Source organism: Schistocerca piceifrons, chromosome 9 (assembly GCF_021461385.2).
Source record: "Schistocerca piceifrons isolate TAMUIC-IGC-003096 chromosome 9, iqSchPice1.1, whole genome shotgun sequence".
NCBI lineage: Eukaryota > Metazoa > Arthropoda > Insecta > Orthoptera > Acrididae > Schistocerca > Schistocerca piceifrons.
This window is the reverse complement of record NC_060146.1, coordinates 152620601-152640870: the sequence shown is the minus strand read 5'-3', so window position 1 is coordinate 152640870 and position 20270 is coordinate 152620601. Positions and strand designations below refer to the sequence as shown.

At 44.0% G+C, this 20270-nt stretch overlaps 1 protein-coding gene across 1 annotated transcript in view; it reads left to right on the top strand.

The window, feature by feature from the left end:
• Positions 1-19855, top strand: part of LOC124716778 (luciferin sulfotransferase-like) — an 87635-nt gene extending 67780 nt beyond the window's left edge. Inside the window, exons 5-6 of the mRNA XM_047243326.1 lie at positions 7597-7691; positions 19544-19855. Of these exons, the coding sequence (XP_047099282.1) occupies positions 7597-7691; positions 19544-19855 (407 nt within the window). The remainder of the gene's footprint in view (positions 1-7596; positions 7692-19543) is intronic.
• The last annotated feature ends 415 nt before the right edge of the window (positions 19856-20270 follow it).

Genomic DNA, 20270 nt, shown 5'->3' with positions numbered 1-20270 from the left:
GGTAACCTGGATGGCCAGCTAGACACCTTAGACCCCTTAGACTGATCAGGTAACGTGGATGGCTAGCTAGAAACCTTAGAGAGATCAAGCGACCTGGATAGCCAGATAGACACCTTAGACAGATCAGGTGACCCGGACAGCCAGCCAGACACCTTAGACAGATCAGGTGACCTGGATGGCTACCCATACACCTTAGACAACTTAGACACATCAGGTGACCTGGATGGCCACTAGACAGATCAGCTGACCTGGATGGCCAGATAGACAAATTAGACAGATCAGGTAACCTGGATGGCCAGCAAGACACCTTAGACACCTTAGACTGATCAGGTAATCTGGATGGCTAGCTAGAAACCTTGGAGAGATCAGGTGACCTGGATGGCCAGCTAGACACCTTAGACAGATCAGGTGACCTGGACAGCCAGCTAGACACCTTAGACTGATCAGGTACTCTGGATGGCCAGCTAGACAAATTAGACAGATCAGGTAACCTGGATGGCCAGCTAGACACCTTAGACACCTTAGGCTGATCAGGTAACCTGGATGGCTAGCTAGAAACCTTAGAGAGATCAGGTGACTTGGATGGCCAGCTAGACACCTTAGATCAGGTGACCTGGACAGCCAGGTGGACACCTTAGACTGATCAGGTACCCTGGATGGCCAGCTAGACACCTTAGACAGATCAGGTGACCTGGATGGCCAGCTGTTCACCTTAGACTGATCAGATAACCTGGATGGCCAGCTAGGCACCTTAGACAGATCAGGTGACCTGGATGACCACCTAGACAGATCAGGTGACCTGGATGTCCAGCTAGACAGACAGATCAGGTGACCTGGATGGCCAGCTAGACAAATTAGACAGATCAGGTAACCTGCATGGCCAGCTAGACACCTTAGACACCTTAGACTGATCAGGTAACCTGGATGGCTAGCTAGAAACCTTAGAGAGATCAAGCGACCTGGATGGCCAGCTAGACACCTTAGACAGATCAGGTGACCTCGACAGCCAGGCAGACACCTTAGACAGATCAGGTGACCTGGATGGCCACCCATACATCTTAGACAACTTAGACACATCAGGTGACGTGGATGACCACCTAGACAGATCAGATAACCTGGATGGCCAGCTAGGCACCTTAGACAGATCAGGTGACCTGGATGACCACCTAGACAGATCAGGTGACCTGGATGGCCAGCTAGACAGACAGATCAGGTGACCTGGATGGCCAGCTAGACAAATTAGGCAGATCAGGTAACCTGCATGGCCAGCTAGACACCTTAGACACCTTAGACTGATCAGGTACCCTGGATGGCCAGCTAGACACCTTAGACTGATCAGGTGACCTGGATGGCCATCTAGACACCTTAGACAGATCAGGTGACCTGGACAGCCAGCTAGACACATTAGACTGATCAGGTACCCTGGATGGCCAGCTAGACACCTTAGACAGATCAGGTGACCTGGATGGCCATATAGACACCTTAGACTGATCAGGTACCCTGGATGGCCAGCTAGACACCTTAGACAGATCAGGTGACCTGGATGGCCAGCTGGACACCTTAGACTGATCAGGTACCTTGGATGGCCAGCTAGACACCTTAGACAGATCAGGTGACCTGGATGGCCAGCTAGACACCTTAGACAGATCAGGTGACCTGGATGGCCAGCTAGACACCTTAGACTGATCAGGTACCCTGGATGGCCAGCTAGACACCTTAGACAGATCAGGTGACCTGGATGGCCAGCTAGACACCTTAGACAGATCAGGTGACCTGGACAGCCAGCTAGACACCTTAGACTGATCAGGTACCCTGGATGGCCAGCTAGACACCTTAGACGGATCAGGTGACCTGGATGGCCAGCTAGACACCTTAGACAGATCAGGTGACCTGGACAGCCAGCTAGACACCTTAGACTGATCAGGTACCCTGGATGGCCAGCTAGACACCTTAGACAGATCAGGTGACCTGGATGGCCAGCTGGACACCTTAGACTGATCAGGTACCTTGGATGGCCAGCTAGACACCTTAGACAGATCAGGTGACCTGGATGGCCAGCTAGACACCTTAGACAGATCAGGTGACCTGGACAGCCAGCTAGACACCTTAGACTGATCAGGTACCCTGGATGGCCAGCTAAACACCTTAGACAGATCAGGTGACCTGGATGGCCAGCTAGACACCTTAGACTGATCAGGTACCCTGGATAGCCAGCTAGACACCTTAGACAGATCAGGTTAGCTGGATGGCCACCTAGACACCTTAGACAGATCAGGTTAGCTGGATGGCCAGCTAGACACCTTAGACTGGTCTGGTCACGGCCAGCTAGACACCTTAGACAGATCACGTGATCTGGACGGTCAGATAGACATCTTAGAGAGATCAGGTGACCTGGATGGCCAGCTAGGGCCGTGACCAGACTGATTTCTGCTAACTACTCTATCAGACTCGAAGATCGTGTAAATGTGTTCCAAGGTTTGGCTCGCTGTATGGACAGCTGCTCCATCCTGTTGGAAGTAACTGTAGGTCTTTCCCTCCTCCTTTAAAGTTGCCAGTGGTTTCAAATGGCTGGCAATGTAACTCGCTAAACTCTGTGTCTGATGAAAGAACATGGGGCCAATAGTGGAGTGTGCAGATAGTGCACACGAAACCTCAACTTTCTGATCATGCAGTGGTGTTTCGTGGAAGGTATGCGGATTCACCGCTGCCCAAAACTTGTGGTTCTGTGAGTAGACATAACCACTCAGGTGAAACCAAACTTAATCAAACATAAAGATCAGATCCATGACCAAGCCATTCATTGTTATCTCAGCGAACAGCCACTCACAGAACTGGAGGCGCTGAGGAGAATCTGCTGGTTTTATGTACGAACAACAGGCACTCGATAGGGAAACACGAGCAGGTCCAGGTGAAGTATTCATCTGCACGATCGATGTGATACGCCATTCTCTTGCAAGAGGTATCGTATTGATTTGGCAGGACTCTGAAGCATTTTCTGGTGAACTGCAGGCACATTCTCTGGTGTGCGGGCACATTTAGAAATGTTTTTTGACTTGCTCAAAACAGATCCTGTCTGACATCATTTTCGGACAAAGCGTTTGCACGACACTCTTTGCTACCACTTTGACACCATTAAACTTCTCAGCAAACAAGTGACCACACCGTTTCCACGACTTTGTTGTCACATAACTTAAAACAACCACCGCTGCTTCAATGTGAGTACCATCATCCATTTCAACCCACTCTTGACAGCCCGAACTCTGCTCTGAAACGGTGTGCATCACATGGCGCGCGTACATGTCGTGTGCGCGTCACAGGCTGTGGTTGTACGCATACATTCACGCCCAGTCGTGTCAGTTCGTCTGGGCCATTTCTGTTTGCCCCACCCTATACATTACTGCTGAGTGGAAGATCATCAGATGTTTTCAAAATTTTTGGATTTAATTTTTTATCAATTAATCATTTTAAATCTATTTTTATCTAATCCTTTGCAACGTCGTTTTCATCATTGTTTTGACATTTTTATTTGCTCTTATTTTTTCTTCCTATCACGCTTTTTTCGTTTGGAATCTGCCTGTCTTCTCTATACTGTGTAACCAGGTGTCAACCAGGACTGTACATCGATAGGTAATCCATCAGTTCTTATATCCAGTATGTGGATAGTTTCAGCTGACCAATAAAGCGAGAAACTGCACGTTCCCTGTAGCGCAGTAACTGACATTTGTCTGTCTTGAGTTTACTTGTGGAGGTTAGCCTCCTCGCTTTGCACAAAGCGAGCAGGATTAATACACTGTAGCCGCAAAGAAACACGTTCAAATACAGAGATATGTAAACAGACAGAATGCCGCGCTGTCGTCGGCAACGCCTATGTAAGACAACAAGTGGTGTTACAGTCGGCGCACGACCGATGGGACACAGCATTTCCGATGTAGCGATGAAGTGATTTTCTCGTACGACCATTTCACGAGTGTACCGTGAATACCGGTAATCTGGTAAAACATCAAATCTCCGACATCACTGCGGCCGGAAAAAGATCCCGGAAAAACGGGACCAACGACGACTAAACAGAATCTTTCAACGTGACAAAGTGCAACCACTCCGAAGATCATTGCAGATTTCAATGCTGGGCCATCGACACGTGTCAGTGTGACAACAATTCAACGAAACATCATCGATATGGGCTTTCGGACCCGAAGCCCCAATCGTATACCCTTGTTGACTGCACAGCACAAAGCTTTACGCCTAGCCTGGGTTCGTTAACACTACCATTGGACTGTTGATGATTGAAAGCATGTTGCCTGGTCGGACGAGTCTCCTTTCAAATTGTATCGAGCGGATGGACATGTAGAGATATGGAGGCAACCTCATGAATCCATGGACGCCACATGTCAGCAGGGGACTGTTCAAGCTGGTGGAGGCTCAGTAATGGTGTCAGGCGTGTGCAGTTGGAGTGATATGGGACAGATGAGATTTTCACTCTGTAGCGGAGTGTGCGCTGATATGAAACTTCCTGGCAGATTAAAACTGTGTGCCGGACCGAGACTCGAACTCGGGACCTTTGCCTTTCACTGGCAAGTGCTCTACCAATTGAGTTCCCCAAGCACGACTCACACACACTCCGCTGCAGAGAGAATATCTCATTTTGGAAACATCCCCCAGGCTGTGGCTAAGCCATGTCTCCGAAATATACTTTCTTCCAGGAGTGCTGGTTCTGCAAGGTTCGCAGGAGAGCTTCTGTGAAGTTTGGAAAGTAGGAGACGAGGTACTGGCGGAAGTAAAGCTGTGTGGACGGGGCGTGAGTCGTGCTTGGGTAGCTCAGTTGGTAGAGCACTTCCCCGCGAAAGGCAAAGGTCCCGAGTTCGAGTCTCGGTCCGGCACACAGTTTTAATCTGCCAAGAAGTTTGATATGGGACACCTGATACGTCTAGATACGACTCTGACAGGTGAAACATACGTAAGCATCCTGTCTGGTCACCTGCACCCATTGATGTCAATTGTGCATTGTGCATTCCGATGGACTTGGGAAATTCCAACAGGACAATGCGAACCCCATACGTCCAGAATTGCTACACAGCAGCTAGAGGAACATTGTTCCGCTGGCCACCAAACTCCTCAGACATGAACATTATTGAGCATATCTGGGATGCCTTGCAACGTGCTGTTCAGAAGAGATCTCCACCCCCTCGTACTCTTACAAATTTATGAACAGCGCTGCAGGATTCATGGTGTCAGTTGCCTCCAGCACTACTTCAGACATTAGTCGAGTCCATGCCACGTCGTGTTGCGGCACTTCTGCGTGCTGACATTAGGGGTCCTGCAGAAAGTGTCATCACTTCTGTCTCTATGCTGTTCATTTTTGGAACACAATCTACGATCAGCTTAGAGACTTCAGTGATGACGCTTTCTGCAGGATCTGACCATCATTTTGCAAGACAATGCTCAAGCACATACAGTGCAAGCTGTTACTGATTTGTTTGACTGATGGGGCTGGTAAGTGCTATATCACCTACTGCACTCCCCTGACTTAAGCCCTCGTGAGTTCAACTCGATTTCTAAACTGAAGGAAACACTTCACGGCATTCGCTTCAGAACTGCTACAAATTGGTCGCGCAATAGAGCTACAAATTGGTCGGGCAATAGACCGCGCCGCTCGAACTGTCAACACAACTGGCACTGCTGAGGGTATCCTACGACTTCCACATTGTTGGCAACGGGTTATACACAATGCTGGTGACTACTTTGAAGGTCAGTAAAACTTTGAAACATGTATCTACTTTCTACGAGCTGTAAATAAATAGTTGCCACTATTAAGGTTCCAACCCTCGCATCAAGCCGGAATTCAATCGCTTGCCACACATGCTGCAACATGTAGCGGAGTGTGCGCTGATATGAAACTTCCTGGCAGATTAAAACTGTGTGCCGGACCGAGACTCGAACTCGGGACCTTTGCCTTTCACTAGCAAGTGCTCTACCAACTGAGTTACCCAAGCACGACTCACACACACTCCGCTGCAGAACGAATATCTCATTCTGGAAATATCCCCCAGGCTGTGGCTAAGCCATGTCTCCGTAATATTGTGCCAGCGGCAAGTCTGATGCGTTGTTGCAATGTCACAGTATCGGATACCACTGTTTTTTATAATCTTTCACGGACCCCAAAAGAAATAAACCTGAGAAGGTAATGTCAAGTGACTTTGGGGGGCCATGGAATTGGGTCGTCTCTGCCAACCGCCTGTTGCGGAAGATTTCAATAACAAAAAATAGAGGGCTTTTAGAGCCGAATGAGGCGGAATGCCAACTTGCTAAAAGACAATGGTATCTAGCATATCCTGTAGCTGGGGAACAGCATAATTCACCAACATACTTCGGTAAATATATCCACATACATTGCTTTCGAGGAAGAAACACGGGTCAACCACTCGATCACACATTGACATACACACACATTAAGCTTTGCACTGTCGTTGATGTATTCTCATTCGCCATAAGGATTTTCTGATCCCCAGATCCGGGCATTATCGCTGGTACAAACGTGAAATATAGCCGCATCGGAAAACCAAACACGCTTCAATAAATCGTAGCCCTCAACGAAACGGATCAGCATGTCCATCGCAAATTGTTCACGATTTGGGTGATCATCTGGTTGCAAATGCCTGAACAATTTGTACCTTGTAGGCATACAATTTAAGATCTTTGCGAAACATTTTGCGCACTGCACTTTTTATCACTTAAAGCTCACGTGAAGCTTGTCTACTTGACTCCTGTGGCGGCTCCGCACGTGCGACTTGAGCAGCCTGCACAGTCTCATCCGCAACAGATGGTCTGCCGCTGCTTGTCCGTTTCTGAACCGACCCCGTTGATAAAAAAGTTTCCATCCATGAATTGACATCAGGTGCTTTCTTTCCATGATGGAACACAAACTTTCTGTGCACAGTAATCAGTGATTTGGTTTCTGCTAACCACACAACAAGCTGAGTTTTCTCCTGGCGGGACGATGTAAATCACACAGCGCTCCTTGTAGCGAAATTGTTGAATGAGACACACCTGTACAGGAAGTTCATAGGTTCCGTAGTAGCCCTATAGCAAAACAAAAAAAAAATTGTCACCATTCTAAATACATTTTAAAATAAAATCCGCGAAATACAGGTTTCAACTGCAACCAAAGTAATCCAGTATGACGTCTGCTAAGGAAGTGATCATACATCTCATAGTCCACATTCCCCTCCACGACCAGAAAATTAGACGCTTCTGATGCTGGCTTCCACGCTTCGGGAATGCTCCACAACGCGAAATTCCACATTTTGACGTCACAAAACTCGTCGACTTTCATGCCCACGTTCAGTGTGAGGACAGATTAGAGCCATACATAGTATTCTGTAGGCATTCAGTTTGAAAGTACCTTTCTGTGTTCCTTCCACTTCAACTGACTTATCATTGTTCATTCCTAGGAATTTTGTATTTGTTACATAACCTATAGCAGTGCAATCTACATTTAATTAAAAAGTGTCATTTTCTCCTCTTCAGACTTAAATCTGTTGTATTTATTGTCCTTATGTTAAATGCATCTTTATGATGTGTGGTGTTACCTGCTTTCAGCGATGTACAACCCTTTCTGGACTCATGTCCTAGACTTCTGGAACATCAGGAACGAGCCAAACGTCCTCTTTTACAGCTATGAAGATATGAAGGCGGTAAGCACATATCACCATAAATTAGTCAACCTGCGCCGGCCGCTGTGGCCGAGCGGTTCTTGGCGCTTCAGTCTGGAACCGCGCTGCTGCTACGGTCGCAGATTAGAATCCTGCCTCGGGCATGGATGTGTGTGATGTCCTTAGGTTAGTTAGGTTCAAGTAGTTCTATGTTCTAGGGGACTGATGACCTTATGTGTTAAGTTCCATAGTGCTTAGAGCCATTTGAACCATTTTTGGACCTGCCTTACAGTCTGTACCAAAAAAAGGTCTTTTGTCGCCAATAACATAGTGTATACACCCATCATTGTACCCTTAGAGCAAGAACCAGTGAAGAAAAACCGAAACAGTTTGTTATAAATTCATCGATAGATGCTACGTAGTAGCCCCAACGCTGCCCTAACTCAAATCAATAAAATTCGAAGCTGTAAAAGAAAAGAAAGTTAACGTTATGAAGAACACAAACACAACATACAGCAGTTCTCGTTTAGTCAGCCATGCCTCAACAAAGGTTTAATACATCTCTGTCATATTTCAGACATTTAAATATGTTACTGTCGAACCCCCTAATAAGAAAGGAAATTATTGTCCAATTAATTGTTAATTACGTAAGGTTTTTGCCGAGGTACTACACTGTAGGATATCAAGGCCCCCGATGATTAGAACGTACGAGTACATAGTAGGTACATAGTAGTTATTTCATATCTACGCCTATAACCAAATGGATAACCAGTTTCAATATCTGTCTAATGGCTTCAACGGGCAGGAAATTTGAATGTCAGAATTTTATGTAATCATTAACAGAATCAAAGAAGTTAAAATACACTACTGGCCATTAAAATCGCTACACCAGTTGACCGGCGTTACCTGGTGAAACGTTGTTGTGGTGCCTCGTTTAAGGAGGAGAAATGCGTACCATCACCTTTCCGACTTTGATAAAAGTCGGATTGTAGCATGTCGCGATTGCGGTTTATCGTATCGCAACATTGCTGCTCGCGTTGGTCGATATCCAATGACTGTAAGCAGAATATGGAATCGCTGGGTTCAGGAGGGTAATACGGAACGCCGTGCTGGATCCCAACGGCCTCGTATCACTAGCAGTCGAAATGACAGGTATCTTATCCACATGGCTGTAACGGATCGTGCAGCCACGTCTCGATCCCTGAGTCAACAGATGGAGACGTTTGGAAGACAACAACCATCTCCACGAACAGTTCGACGACGTTTGCAGCAGCACGGACTATCATCTCGGAGACCACGGCTGCGGTTATCCTTGACGCTGCATCACAAACAGGAGTGCCTGCGATGGTGTGCTCAACGACGAACCTGGATGCACGAATGGCAAAACAATGACGTTTCGGATGAATCCAGGTTCTGTTTCCAGCATCATGATGGTCGCATCCGTGTCTGGTGACATCGCGGTGGACGCACATTGGAAGCGTGTATTCGTCATCGCCATACTGGCATGATGGTATGGGGTGCCATTGGTTACATGTCCCGGTCACCTCTTGTTCGCATTGGCGGCACTTTGAACAGTGGACGTTACATTTCAGATGTGTTACGACCCGTGGCTCTACCCTTCATTCGATCCCTGCGAAACTTTACATTTCAGCAGGATAGTGCACGATCGCATGTTGCAGGTCCTGTACGGGGCTTTCTGGATACAGAAAATGTTCGACTGCTGTCCTGGCCAGCAAATTCTCCAGATCTCTCAGCAATTGAAAACGTCTGGTTAATGGTGGCCGAGCAACTGGCTCGTCACAATACGCCAGTCACTACTCTTGATGAACTGTGGTATCGTGTTGAAGCTGCATGGGCAGCTATACCTGTACACGCCATCCAAGCTCTGTTTGACTCAATGCCCAGGCGTATCAAGGCCGTTATCACGGCCAGAGGTGGTTGTTCTGGGTACTGATTTCTCAGGATCTATGCACCCAAATTGCGTGAAGATGTAATCACATGTCAGTTCTAGTATAATATATTTGTCCAATGAATACCCGTTTATCATCTGCATTTCTTCTTGGTGTAGCAATTTTAATGCCCAGTAGTGTACTTCATAATCCGCTCATAAACGATGGATCTAACACTTAGATTGAATATGTAATGGAACGTTCATATATGCTCAGTGGTGGATAAAGCGGGTGGTAGACTGGTTTATTGGTAGAATACTAGGGAAATGAAACTAGTCTACAAAGGAGGTAGCTTACAAATTACTCGTGCGGCCCATCCTAGAATACTGCTCAAGTGTTGGGACCTGTACAAATAGGACTGTAACAGGGGGTACTGAAGTATACAGGAAAGCGGTACACGAATGGTCACGGGTTTGTTTGACCCGCGGGAGAGCGTCAAGATGGTGCTGAAGAAACTGAACTGGTGGATGCGTAAAGACGGACGTAAATTACCCCAAGAAAGTTGTTTACAAAGTTTCAAGAACCGTTTTTAAATTATGACTCTATGAATATACTACAACCTCCTACACATCTCACACATAGGGACCATAAGGACAAGACTGGGTTAATAAAGCACACGTAGAGGTATTTAAAGAATCATTCTTCCCGTGCTCCATACGTGAATGGAACGGGAAGATATCGTAGTAACTGGTACTTTAGGACGCACCCTCTGCCACGCACAATATAGATTTAGATGTTGAAAGTTTAACATAGCGAGATCAGCATTATAGTTGGAAACTGCGTATACGTCTCGATACAGAGTAACTCACACCACGAAAATGAGCCACACCATATTCTCCCAGTATTTGAAATTTCAGTTAGCGTTTCGCAACAAACTTCAAAACTTTCCTAACTTTTTCTCGTTTACCTCCTTAACAACAAATATTTAATACATTCACTCATTTGTAAAGTAATCAGACGTTTCAAGCTTTTTGTACATGGGAGTTCGAATCTCTTAAGGATCCGGGGTATGTGTTTACCGATGAATTACGAAATGGAGAATGTGCATTATGTACGATCACGAAATTTTGCCGCTTGAACATTGGTTAAAATATTGAGTAAGAATCATACATTCACGTCTTACTGTTCATTCTCTCTAAACACTTAGGAACCTGTGTTTACACACATAATTACTAATCAGTCAGCGATAGCAACGGTAAAATTTAAGCAAAATATGAGAAATAATTACAATAATACATAAAATGCAATTTAAAAAGTGCTCAAAAACAACATGTATAAATGGGGAAAAGCATTTAGTGCAGAGCCTAACATATAGAACTGCAACAAAAATATTGTTTGTTCCAAGCTCCTATGCCAAAAAAGTTTCCAGTCCTAACGAATTTTTAAAAAATCGAGAAGTGCGATAGGAACTTTGGCGTGTTGCTGTACGCTTACATAAGCCAGCGGCAAAGACTGGCAACCTGCACAATGTGTTTTTCGTTCTTTTCTTTCCACATCGTCCATTCCCTATCTGTGAGAGCTGGGACGGATGTTGCCCTTAGCACATCAGAAAGTAAGTTACACTTGTCTCCCAGCCCTAATACCAGTTCGCCTTGTCAGAAGAGAGTACATGTTACGGGCTTCCTGCAGACAAGGTTCTCCTGCGGTACATACACTGATGCACCAAATGAACTGGTCTAGGCATCCGTATTCTAGTACAGAATACGACAGCAAGTGTCGGGCGCAGTTGTTAGATCGGTTACTGCTGCTACAGTGGCAGGTTATCAAGATTTAAGTGAGGTTGAACGTGGTGTTACAAGCAGCACGCAAGCGATGGGACACAGCATCTCCGAGGTGTCGATGAAGTGCGGACTTTCCCGTATGACCATTTCACGAGTGTACCGTGAATATCAGGAACCAGGTAAAACATTAAATCTCGCTGCAAGAACGGGACCAACGACGACTGAAGAGAATCGTTCAACGTGGCAGAAATGCAACACTTCCGAAAATTACTGCAGATTTCAACGCTGGGCCATGAACAACTGTCAGCGAGCAAACCATTCAAAGGAACATCATTGATGTCCTGGAGGGAACTGATACCATGAATCCTGCAGGGCTGTCCATAAATCCGTAAGAATACGAGGGGGTGGAGATCTCTCCCGAACAGCACCTTGCAACGTATCAATTCCCTCCAGCACTAGTTCTGATACGAGGGCTGTCCAGAAAGTGAGTTACGATTGATCGCGAAATGAAAATCACAGTGAAAATCAGAAATGTTTCATTTGTAACAGTTAGCTACACCTTTCAGCTACTTCTCTACGTAGTCGCCGTTCTGACTCAGACATTCGTCGTAGCGTTGTACAAACTTTCCAATACCCTCATCATAGAAGGCAGCCACCAGTGCTTTCCGCCAATTCTCTACGCTGGCCTAAAGCTTGTTGTCTGTGCCAAAATGTTGGCTTCATAGCCAGCGGTTCGTTTGAGCAGAGATGAAACTCAGTGGGAGACAATTACGGGCTGTATTGTGGGTAACCAAACATTTCCAATTGAAACGATGCAGGAACAGCTTCATTGCCCCTGCAGAATGAGGCCCAGAATTGTCTTGAAGAAGAAACCGCACGACAGTTATGTAATGTTGGTTGCATAGCTTCAGGGGAAAATTCTCACCAGGCCCTCGTACTTGGCTGGAGACACTATTTTCTATAACATCTTTACGCACTCACTAAGAGCTCAGGAATGAAAAGAGCGACATAATTCAACCTAGAGTCATACTAGAGACACTGTCCAACACATCTTTGCAAAGCTTTATCGGATTTTCATGTCGTTTCCATTTCGCGATCAATCGTAACTTACTTTCTGGACAGTCCTCGTATTAGTCGAGTCCGTGCCACGTCGTGTTGCGGCACTTCTGCGTGCTGGCAGCGGCCCAACACGATGTTAGGTAGGTGTACCAGTTTCTTTGGCTGTTCAGTGCATAGTAGGTGCATCGCTCTGAGCGAGTGAAATGGCGCGGCGACTGGAAACGAACTCGAGACTTGAAGTACACGAGACAGCACGACTCTTGAGGGCAAAACGTCTAAACTACACACAAGGAGTATATGGACCAAATTCAATGTCGCGGCCAGCCATACTGAAACAGTGCCAAGTCCACACGGAGTAAATGATGATAGTCGGAAAATCTCAGAACTTGTAATATGTAATATGCAATTTCCATCTCATCTTTTCGTTAAGATACCGAGGGAGGGGTGGGGGGGAGGGGGACGGGGGGGGGGGGGGCAGGGAGAACAGATTTCCTAACGATGAGGACCAACACACAGCGATTCTCGAAAAGCAACCGATTTCTATTGTCGAGGACTTTACCGATTAGCAGAAAGTTCCAACCGTGGTTTGCAGAGACTTGGTAACTAGTTTAAAAAAGAGAGTCATGTATCTGTGCCAATTTGATGTGCAGTGCGGCATTCAGTAAAAGTCACTCGCAGAGCGTGGTGGCGCAGTGGTTAGCAGACTGGATTAGCATTCGGTAGGACGACGCTTCAAACCTGCGTCCGGCAATCCTGATCAGGTTTTCTGTGACTTTCCTAAATCGCTTCAGGCTTCTTTGAAAGGACACAGCCAACTTCCTTCACATCCTTCTCTAATCCGATGGGACGAATGACCCCGCTATTTGGTCCCCTCCCCCAAATCAAACCACCAAAAGTCACTTGGCCTGCCATAATAATGTGTATCTTACCTATCTAAGGACCCTCATAGACCATTTTTTGAGCTATATGCGCCACAAGACTGGGATTTGGGGCAGAGGGAGTCCCAAATTGGAATGACTGGGAAGGGATTTATAGTTCCGGTATTCGCCTGATAACCATGGGGTTCATCCCAGAGAGCTAGTTTGGAATGGTTTTATCGAATCTACGATAAAATTGTCTATTGTTGTAGCAGATGAAATCAAGTGTGTGTGTGTGTGTGTGTGTGTGTGTGTGTGTGTGTGTGTGTGTTTTTGCTGCAGGATGAAGGCTATGATGCTTCAGGAATGTTCTGAGGCACAGTTTAAATGGACTCCTATCTTCATTCGCAATTTCCCACAAGTTGTATTTTTCAGAATTCAGGTACAAATATTTCCTAAAGTTTATAAAGCAGTGTTCTAATTTTTTTCTGTAACTTGCAATAGTCCATACTTATGTAGTAGACCTAAGCTTTATTGCAGAATCAACTAAATTATAGAAAAAATAACACTTCTACTGGTAAAAAGTTATAAAAATTAAAATGTAAGATGTGATATTGTTTTTCCTTTGTAATATACATAATAGGTGGAATTAAATAGGTCTAGTAACTCAGCCATCATGTTATGCATATCTGGTAAAAATTTGGTCTCCTTCAAATGTATAACATTGGATTAAAGGATACTTCAATTTTGAGGAAGCGTTTTGGAAAAAAAAAGTTGCATCAATTTCTTTGTATTTTTTTAAATAACCCTAAGCAGATTCAAAAATATTCAAATTACTTCTAATTTGTTTAGAAAGTGTGCTGCAGTACCTGACATCAACAAAAAATCTGTTAAACATATACATTATAAACAGTGCCTGAAAGAAATAGGTTTTGATTTTTACATAATATTGAACCGGAAAAGTACCCTGTATCCTTAAGGTCGTTTCTTCGCCAGGCACCAAGAGTAACTTCACTAACACTGCATTCGAGAAGAAATTTTTTATTGTTTCTCCTTTGTCAGATCGTTTCTTTTCTTTGTTATAGCACTCTTTTTAGAAGTCAAACAATCAGCAAACAAAACAAAACACAGCACTGTACTGTACCGACAGTGACAAACCTAAAGCACCACTTTCCACAAAAGGTTTGCTTGTGAACAAATAAATAGGTGGTGTGCTATGAGTGAGTGGGGGTAACGGATCAAAGACCGATACTCTGTACAATAGTTACTTTATTTCAGTTTGTTTATTTTACGAGGCTCGGATTTATGGGAAACGCATAATTCGGAGACTCAAAACACCGAGACTGTATTGTTCCATCTCCTTTGAACCATTTCACTGACATCCGGTGTCTCCTGATACCTTTCAGCCATCGGACTCTCTCAATGCAGCACTGTGATTGCCACTGTCCACATAAAACAGTTTCACTAACAGTACACGGTCTCTCTTTTCGACATGCATACTGTCACTCACTTTATGGCTTGTCAAATGACAGGGTGGATGTCATACAAACAGTGTAAAGCACCAGATCGACACCTTGTGGCCACAATTGAAACTAATTTATTTTACAGCATAAATCTGTTCTGCATTAGCATACCTACCAAGTTATATATCTACATTTATATTCTGTAGACCAACGTAAGAGGCATAGCAGAGGGTGTGTCCCATTGTACCTGTTATTAGTGGTTCTTCCGGTTCCATTCATGAACAGAGCGTGGGAAGAATAATTATTTGAATGCCTCCGTGCATGTAGTAATGTTCTAATCTTATTCTCACGATCCCCGTGTGAGCGATAGGTAGGGTGTTGTAGTATATCCCCAAAGTGCACATTTAAAGCCAGTTCTTGAAACTTTGCTAATAGACTTTCTCAGAATAGTTTACGTCTGTCTTCACGAGTCTTTGCTTCAGTATATATGTGACACTCTCCTGTGGATTAAACAAGCCTGTGAGCATTTGTGCTGCCCTTCTCTGTATATGTTCGATATCTGCTGTTAGTCCTATCTGGTACAGGTCCCACACACTTGAACAATATTTTAGGATGGGTCGCACAAGTGATTTGTAAGCAATCTCTTCTGTAGACTGATTGCACTTCCCCAGTATTCCACCAGAATATTTATTTTCTCCATACTGTATTGAGATGTGGCTTTCCTTTCCAGTTTAATAACAATTTCGATATGTTAGCTACATTTAGTACACAGGAGTGTATCACCTAAATAGAGTCAAACATAAGGTGGCCAGCTTCAAACTATATGCTACAGATTACTTAAAAAAGAAGTACCACACTAACTATGACCAATATTGAAAAAATATATACTTCATTATCAAGCTGCAATATGAAGGTATAAGATACAAAACAAAACCAATTCTGTGTGCCAGTCAGTTTCCTCATAATATATACAATAGTGAAGAAAAGGCAGAAATGCAAAATAATTTTTTTTAGTATTTTAAAGAGATGGGAGAACTGCTACCGAAAAACAAATTCCAGGAATTGAAGTAGCTTTGCTTGATTTACATACAGTATTTTTTACAGTTTAATGACCCCTTACTGTTTACAGAAAGAAAATTGGAAAAGTCATTTTTCTCAAGCATACTGCTATCAGTCACTTCGTGGGTACCACTCATTACTTTCTTGTGTGGTTTTTGTCTTCCTATTGCTCATTTTTTATTTCTAATTTTTACAATACATGAGATGATTGTTCACTGTTAGGTAAACCCAACAATTCAACTGCACATCTTCCTGACTCAGCAAGTGAATATCGAAGGGATTGCTGTGTCAAGTAGGATTCTACATATACCAGTCTCTGAATGATGGTCCCTATTTTGACTGGACCAGAGGTGGTAATCTGCCTACACATTGGACAGGAGGCCTGAAGATGGCATAATATATCTCCGAAACTGGTTGCTCAATAAGATAACAACTGGAAATTTAGACATCTGAAAGGTGTTTTGAGTCAATATTCTGTACTGAAGAGCTGGGGTCCAGCAACCATCTGTAACAAGATGGACATACAGAAACAAAATCTACAGGAAATTAACACCATTTCCATCCCAGACCAAGAGTGTTTCATCTTGTTCATGAATAATTTGCTTCTTTTCTTTGTCTCGAGTCTTCTCATAGCATAGATGACCAAGTTCTACCTCATATTGATCAATACGGAGTGTGTTTGGCAACCTTCCATGGAATGAAGTTGTCTAATAAGATTTGTGCACCATTAATTACAAAGAACAAGTGGGCCGGTTGGCCCATTTTGAATTTTTCCTGCCCTATATTTGGCAGTTCTGCTTGGGGAGGAAAGAAATTTGACAACAATATAAACTGCTCCAGTGCTCTCACTGAACAATTACTCAACTCATTATTTAAAACTTCCAGTCTGAGAGGCCGTGGTTATCTGTAAAACTACTTCCTCCTGAGGTTTCATTGCCAACTGCGAGCAACATCTTACCTCAGAAGATGTTGCCTGCGGTTGGCAAAGATTTATCAGGAAGAAGTAGTTTTACAGATCGACCAGAGCCTCTCAGCCTGGAATTTTAACTAATGAAGACATTGGCGATGAAAGCCTACGTGTTAATTACTCACCTGTAAATTTTGTTTCCTGTAGACCCTCGTTTATTCTGGAAGCCCTTTAACAAATCTGTGTGACAAGCAACAAGGGAGAGTGCTGTACCGTGGAACACTTATCAGATATTTGTCTTTAGCCAGCCTGGTAACAGATGTTAATGTGTCCTCTTATTCCATTTTGAAATGATAGCATACTCTCTGCCAGGCATACAATTCTGGATTGTAAAGCAGTCACTTAGATTTAGATGGTACATTATGGGTGCCGTAGTCTTTGTTTGAAATTACAAAAATTACTCTGGACAAGTAAGGTTTATACAAATGTGAAAAAATATTGCAAGGTACAACACAGTCATGTACTTAAGAACAAATATTCTAAGCCAATTAAAAAGTGTTGCAGTTGATAAAATGTTGTCAATAACGAACTGAATGATCTATGTATTATGTTATTATTGCACTACACACCAATAATCAGTAAGTAATATCAAAAATCAGTTATTATCTGTAAACATTTTGAAATAGAAACTATTGTCAAGCAACACAAATTTCAATTTTCAAGATGGAAAATTGTTGTGAAACTAAAGAAAAACTCAGTTAATTTGCAAATATCACCTGTTAGTTAGTGGAAGACCTTCTGCCATTTCAAGGTACAAGATGGCGCCTGAGTGTCAAAAAACTATGGCTTAACTGTTAACTGTCCAAGGGCAGCCATATTGTAGTTTGTAGGGGGTATGGAGGGAGGGAGGGGGGGGGATTAGGCATGGTATAGAGAATTTTTAATATTTCGTATGACAAAGGCACCTTGTAAATAGCAATAAAAAAGTTCCTGTTCCGATCCTGTTAAAATCCTGAGTAAGACTGACTTTTAAATAATTTTCTTGAAAGGAAAACATCTTACTACACTATATTTTTTTCCTTTCCCTGAGAGCTATCAGTCAGGCAGTGTGGGTGAGTGAGCCACGAACATGACCCCCCCCCCCCCCCCCTCGCCTCGCCTCCTGCACCTAGGTACGGGCACCCTCCTAGCTGTCCACATATTACATAACCTAGTTATAAAAATATACAGAAGTATGCTTACCACAGAACTTTATAACTGAAGGATTAACAGTATTCTTAAAATAGCTATATTATACAGCGTGATTCAAAAGAATACCACAACTTTAAAAATGTGTATTTAATGAAAGAAACATAATATAACCTTCTGTTATACATCATTACAAAGAGTATTTAAAAAGGTTTTTTTTTTTCACTCAAAAACAAGTTCAGAGATGTTCAATATGGCCCCCTCCAGACACTCGAGCAATATCAACCCGATACTCCAACTCGTTCCACACTCTCTGTAGCATATCAGGCGTAACAGTTTGGATAGCTGATGTTATTTCTCGTTTCAAATCATCAATGGTGGCTGGGAGAGGTGGCCGAAACACCATATCCTTAACATACCCCCCATAAGAAAAAAACGCAGGGGGTAAGATCAGGGCTTCTTGGAGGCCAGTGATGAAGTGCTCTGTCACGGGCTGCCTGGCGGCCAATCCATCACCTCAGGTAGTTGATGTTCAGGTAGTTACGGACAGATAAGTGCCAATGTGGTGGCGCTCCATCCTGCTGAAATATGAATTGTTGTGCTTCTTGTTCGAGCTGAGGGAACAGCCAATTCTCTAACATCTCCAGATACTGTAGTCCAGTTACAGTAGCACCTTCGAAGAAAAAGGGACCAAAAACTTTATTGGCTGAAATGGCACAGAAAACGTTCACCTTAGGTGAGTCACGTTCATACTGAGTTGTTTCCCACGGATTCTCAGTGCCCCATATACAGACATTGTGACGGTTGACTTTCCCATTAGTGTGGAAAGTTGGTTCATCACTAAACACAATCTTTGAAATGAAAGATTGATCCGTTTCCATTTGAGCAAGGATAAAATCACAGAAATTGATTCTATTAATCTTATCAGCTGCAGACAGTGCTTGAACCAATTTCAGACGATAAGGTTTCATAACTAACGAAAAAGTAGGACTCTCCATACAGTTGATTGTGGAATTTGCAGTTCTCTGCTAGCTCTGCGAGTCGATTTTCCTGGGCTGCGAACAAATGCTTGCTGGATGCGTGCTACATTTTCATCACTCGTTCTCAGGCGTCCAGAACTTTTCCCTTTGCACAAGCACCCATTCTCTGTAAACTGTTTATACCAACGTTTAATACACCACCTATCAGGAGGTTTAACACCATACTTTGTTCGAAATGCACGTTGAACAACCGTCGTCGATTCACTTCTGCCGTACTCAATAACACAAAAAGCTTTCTGTTGAGCGGTCGCCATCTTAGCATCAACTGACGCTGACGCCTAGTCAACAGCGCCTCAAGCGAACAAATGTACAACTAAATGAAACTTTATAGCTCCCTTAATTCACCGACAGATAGTGCTTAGCTCTGCCTTTTGTCGTTGCAGAGTTTTAAATTCCTAAAGTTGTGGTATTCTTTTTGAATCACCCTGTATTATGCAGCACTTAAATATGTAGAACTCGTAGTATTTACAAACACTGCACAACACTTCAAAATCAGTCTCTAGATTGAGACTGTGATCACAAAACATCATGTGCCCCAAGCTACACTATCTAGTACAACACTCTCCTCCACATGATCTCACTCTTACAGTTGGTAGAATCTGTTCCCTGGGTACCATTTATGGCCTACGTATATTTCTACAACTTTTACAGGACTTAGCATCTGTGATCCGCAGAGTGGGGGAGTTCCTGGGTAAGCCAGTGCCAGAGGAGCAGATGCCCAAGATGCTGGACCACCTGAGTGTGGAAAAGATGCGTGCCAACCCACATGCCAACCACCAGCACGTGGCAGAGTACGTGCGCAAGCAGTCAGGTTTGCCATCGGCTACAGCTGCCGGGAAGCACTTCATCCGGAGTGGCAAGGTCGGTGGAGCACTCAACGAACTCTCTGCTGCTATGCGGCAGAAGATTGACAGCTGGACAGAGGAGTGCCTGCGGGGGTCAGACTACTCCGGCCCTCGGTGAAGAACTATCTTTTGTATTAATGCATGTAAAATATAAATAAACACCTCTCACTCACTTTTACAATGGCTTTTGTTTTCCCCCTACCTGTTCTTATACAAGAGCCACAAAAGCAACTGCTGGAGAGCAAACGTCTTCACCATTGTTGGCTCACAGAAATGGAGGATTTCATTAAACATCTGGGTAGAAATGAAACTTACTGGCAGATTAAAACTGTGTACCTTTTGTGGGCAAGTCCTCTACAAACTGAGCTACCTAAACACGACTCACGCCCACTCCTCACAGCGTTACTTCTGCCAGTACCTCGTCTCCTACCTTCCAAAATTTACAGAAGCTCTCCTGTGAACCTTGCAGAACAAGCACTCCTGAAAGGAAGGATATTGCGGAGACGTGGCTTAGCCACAGCATGGGGGGTGTT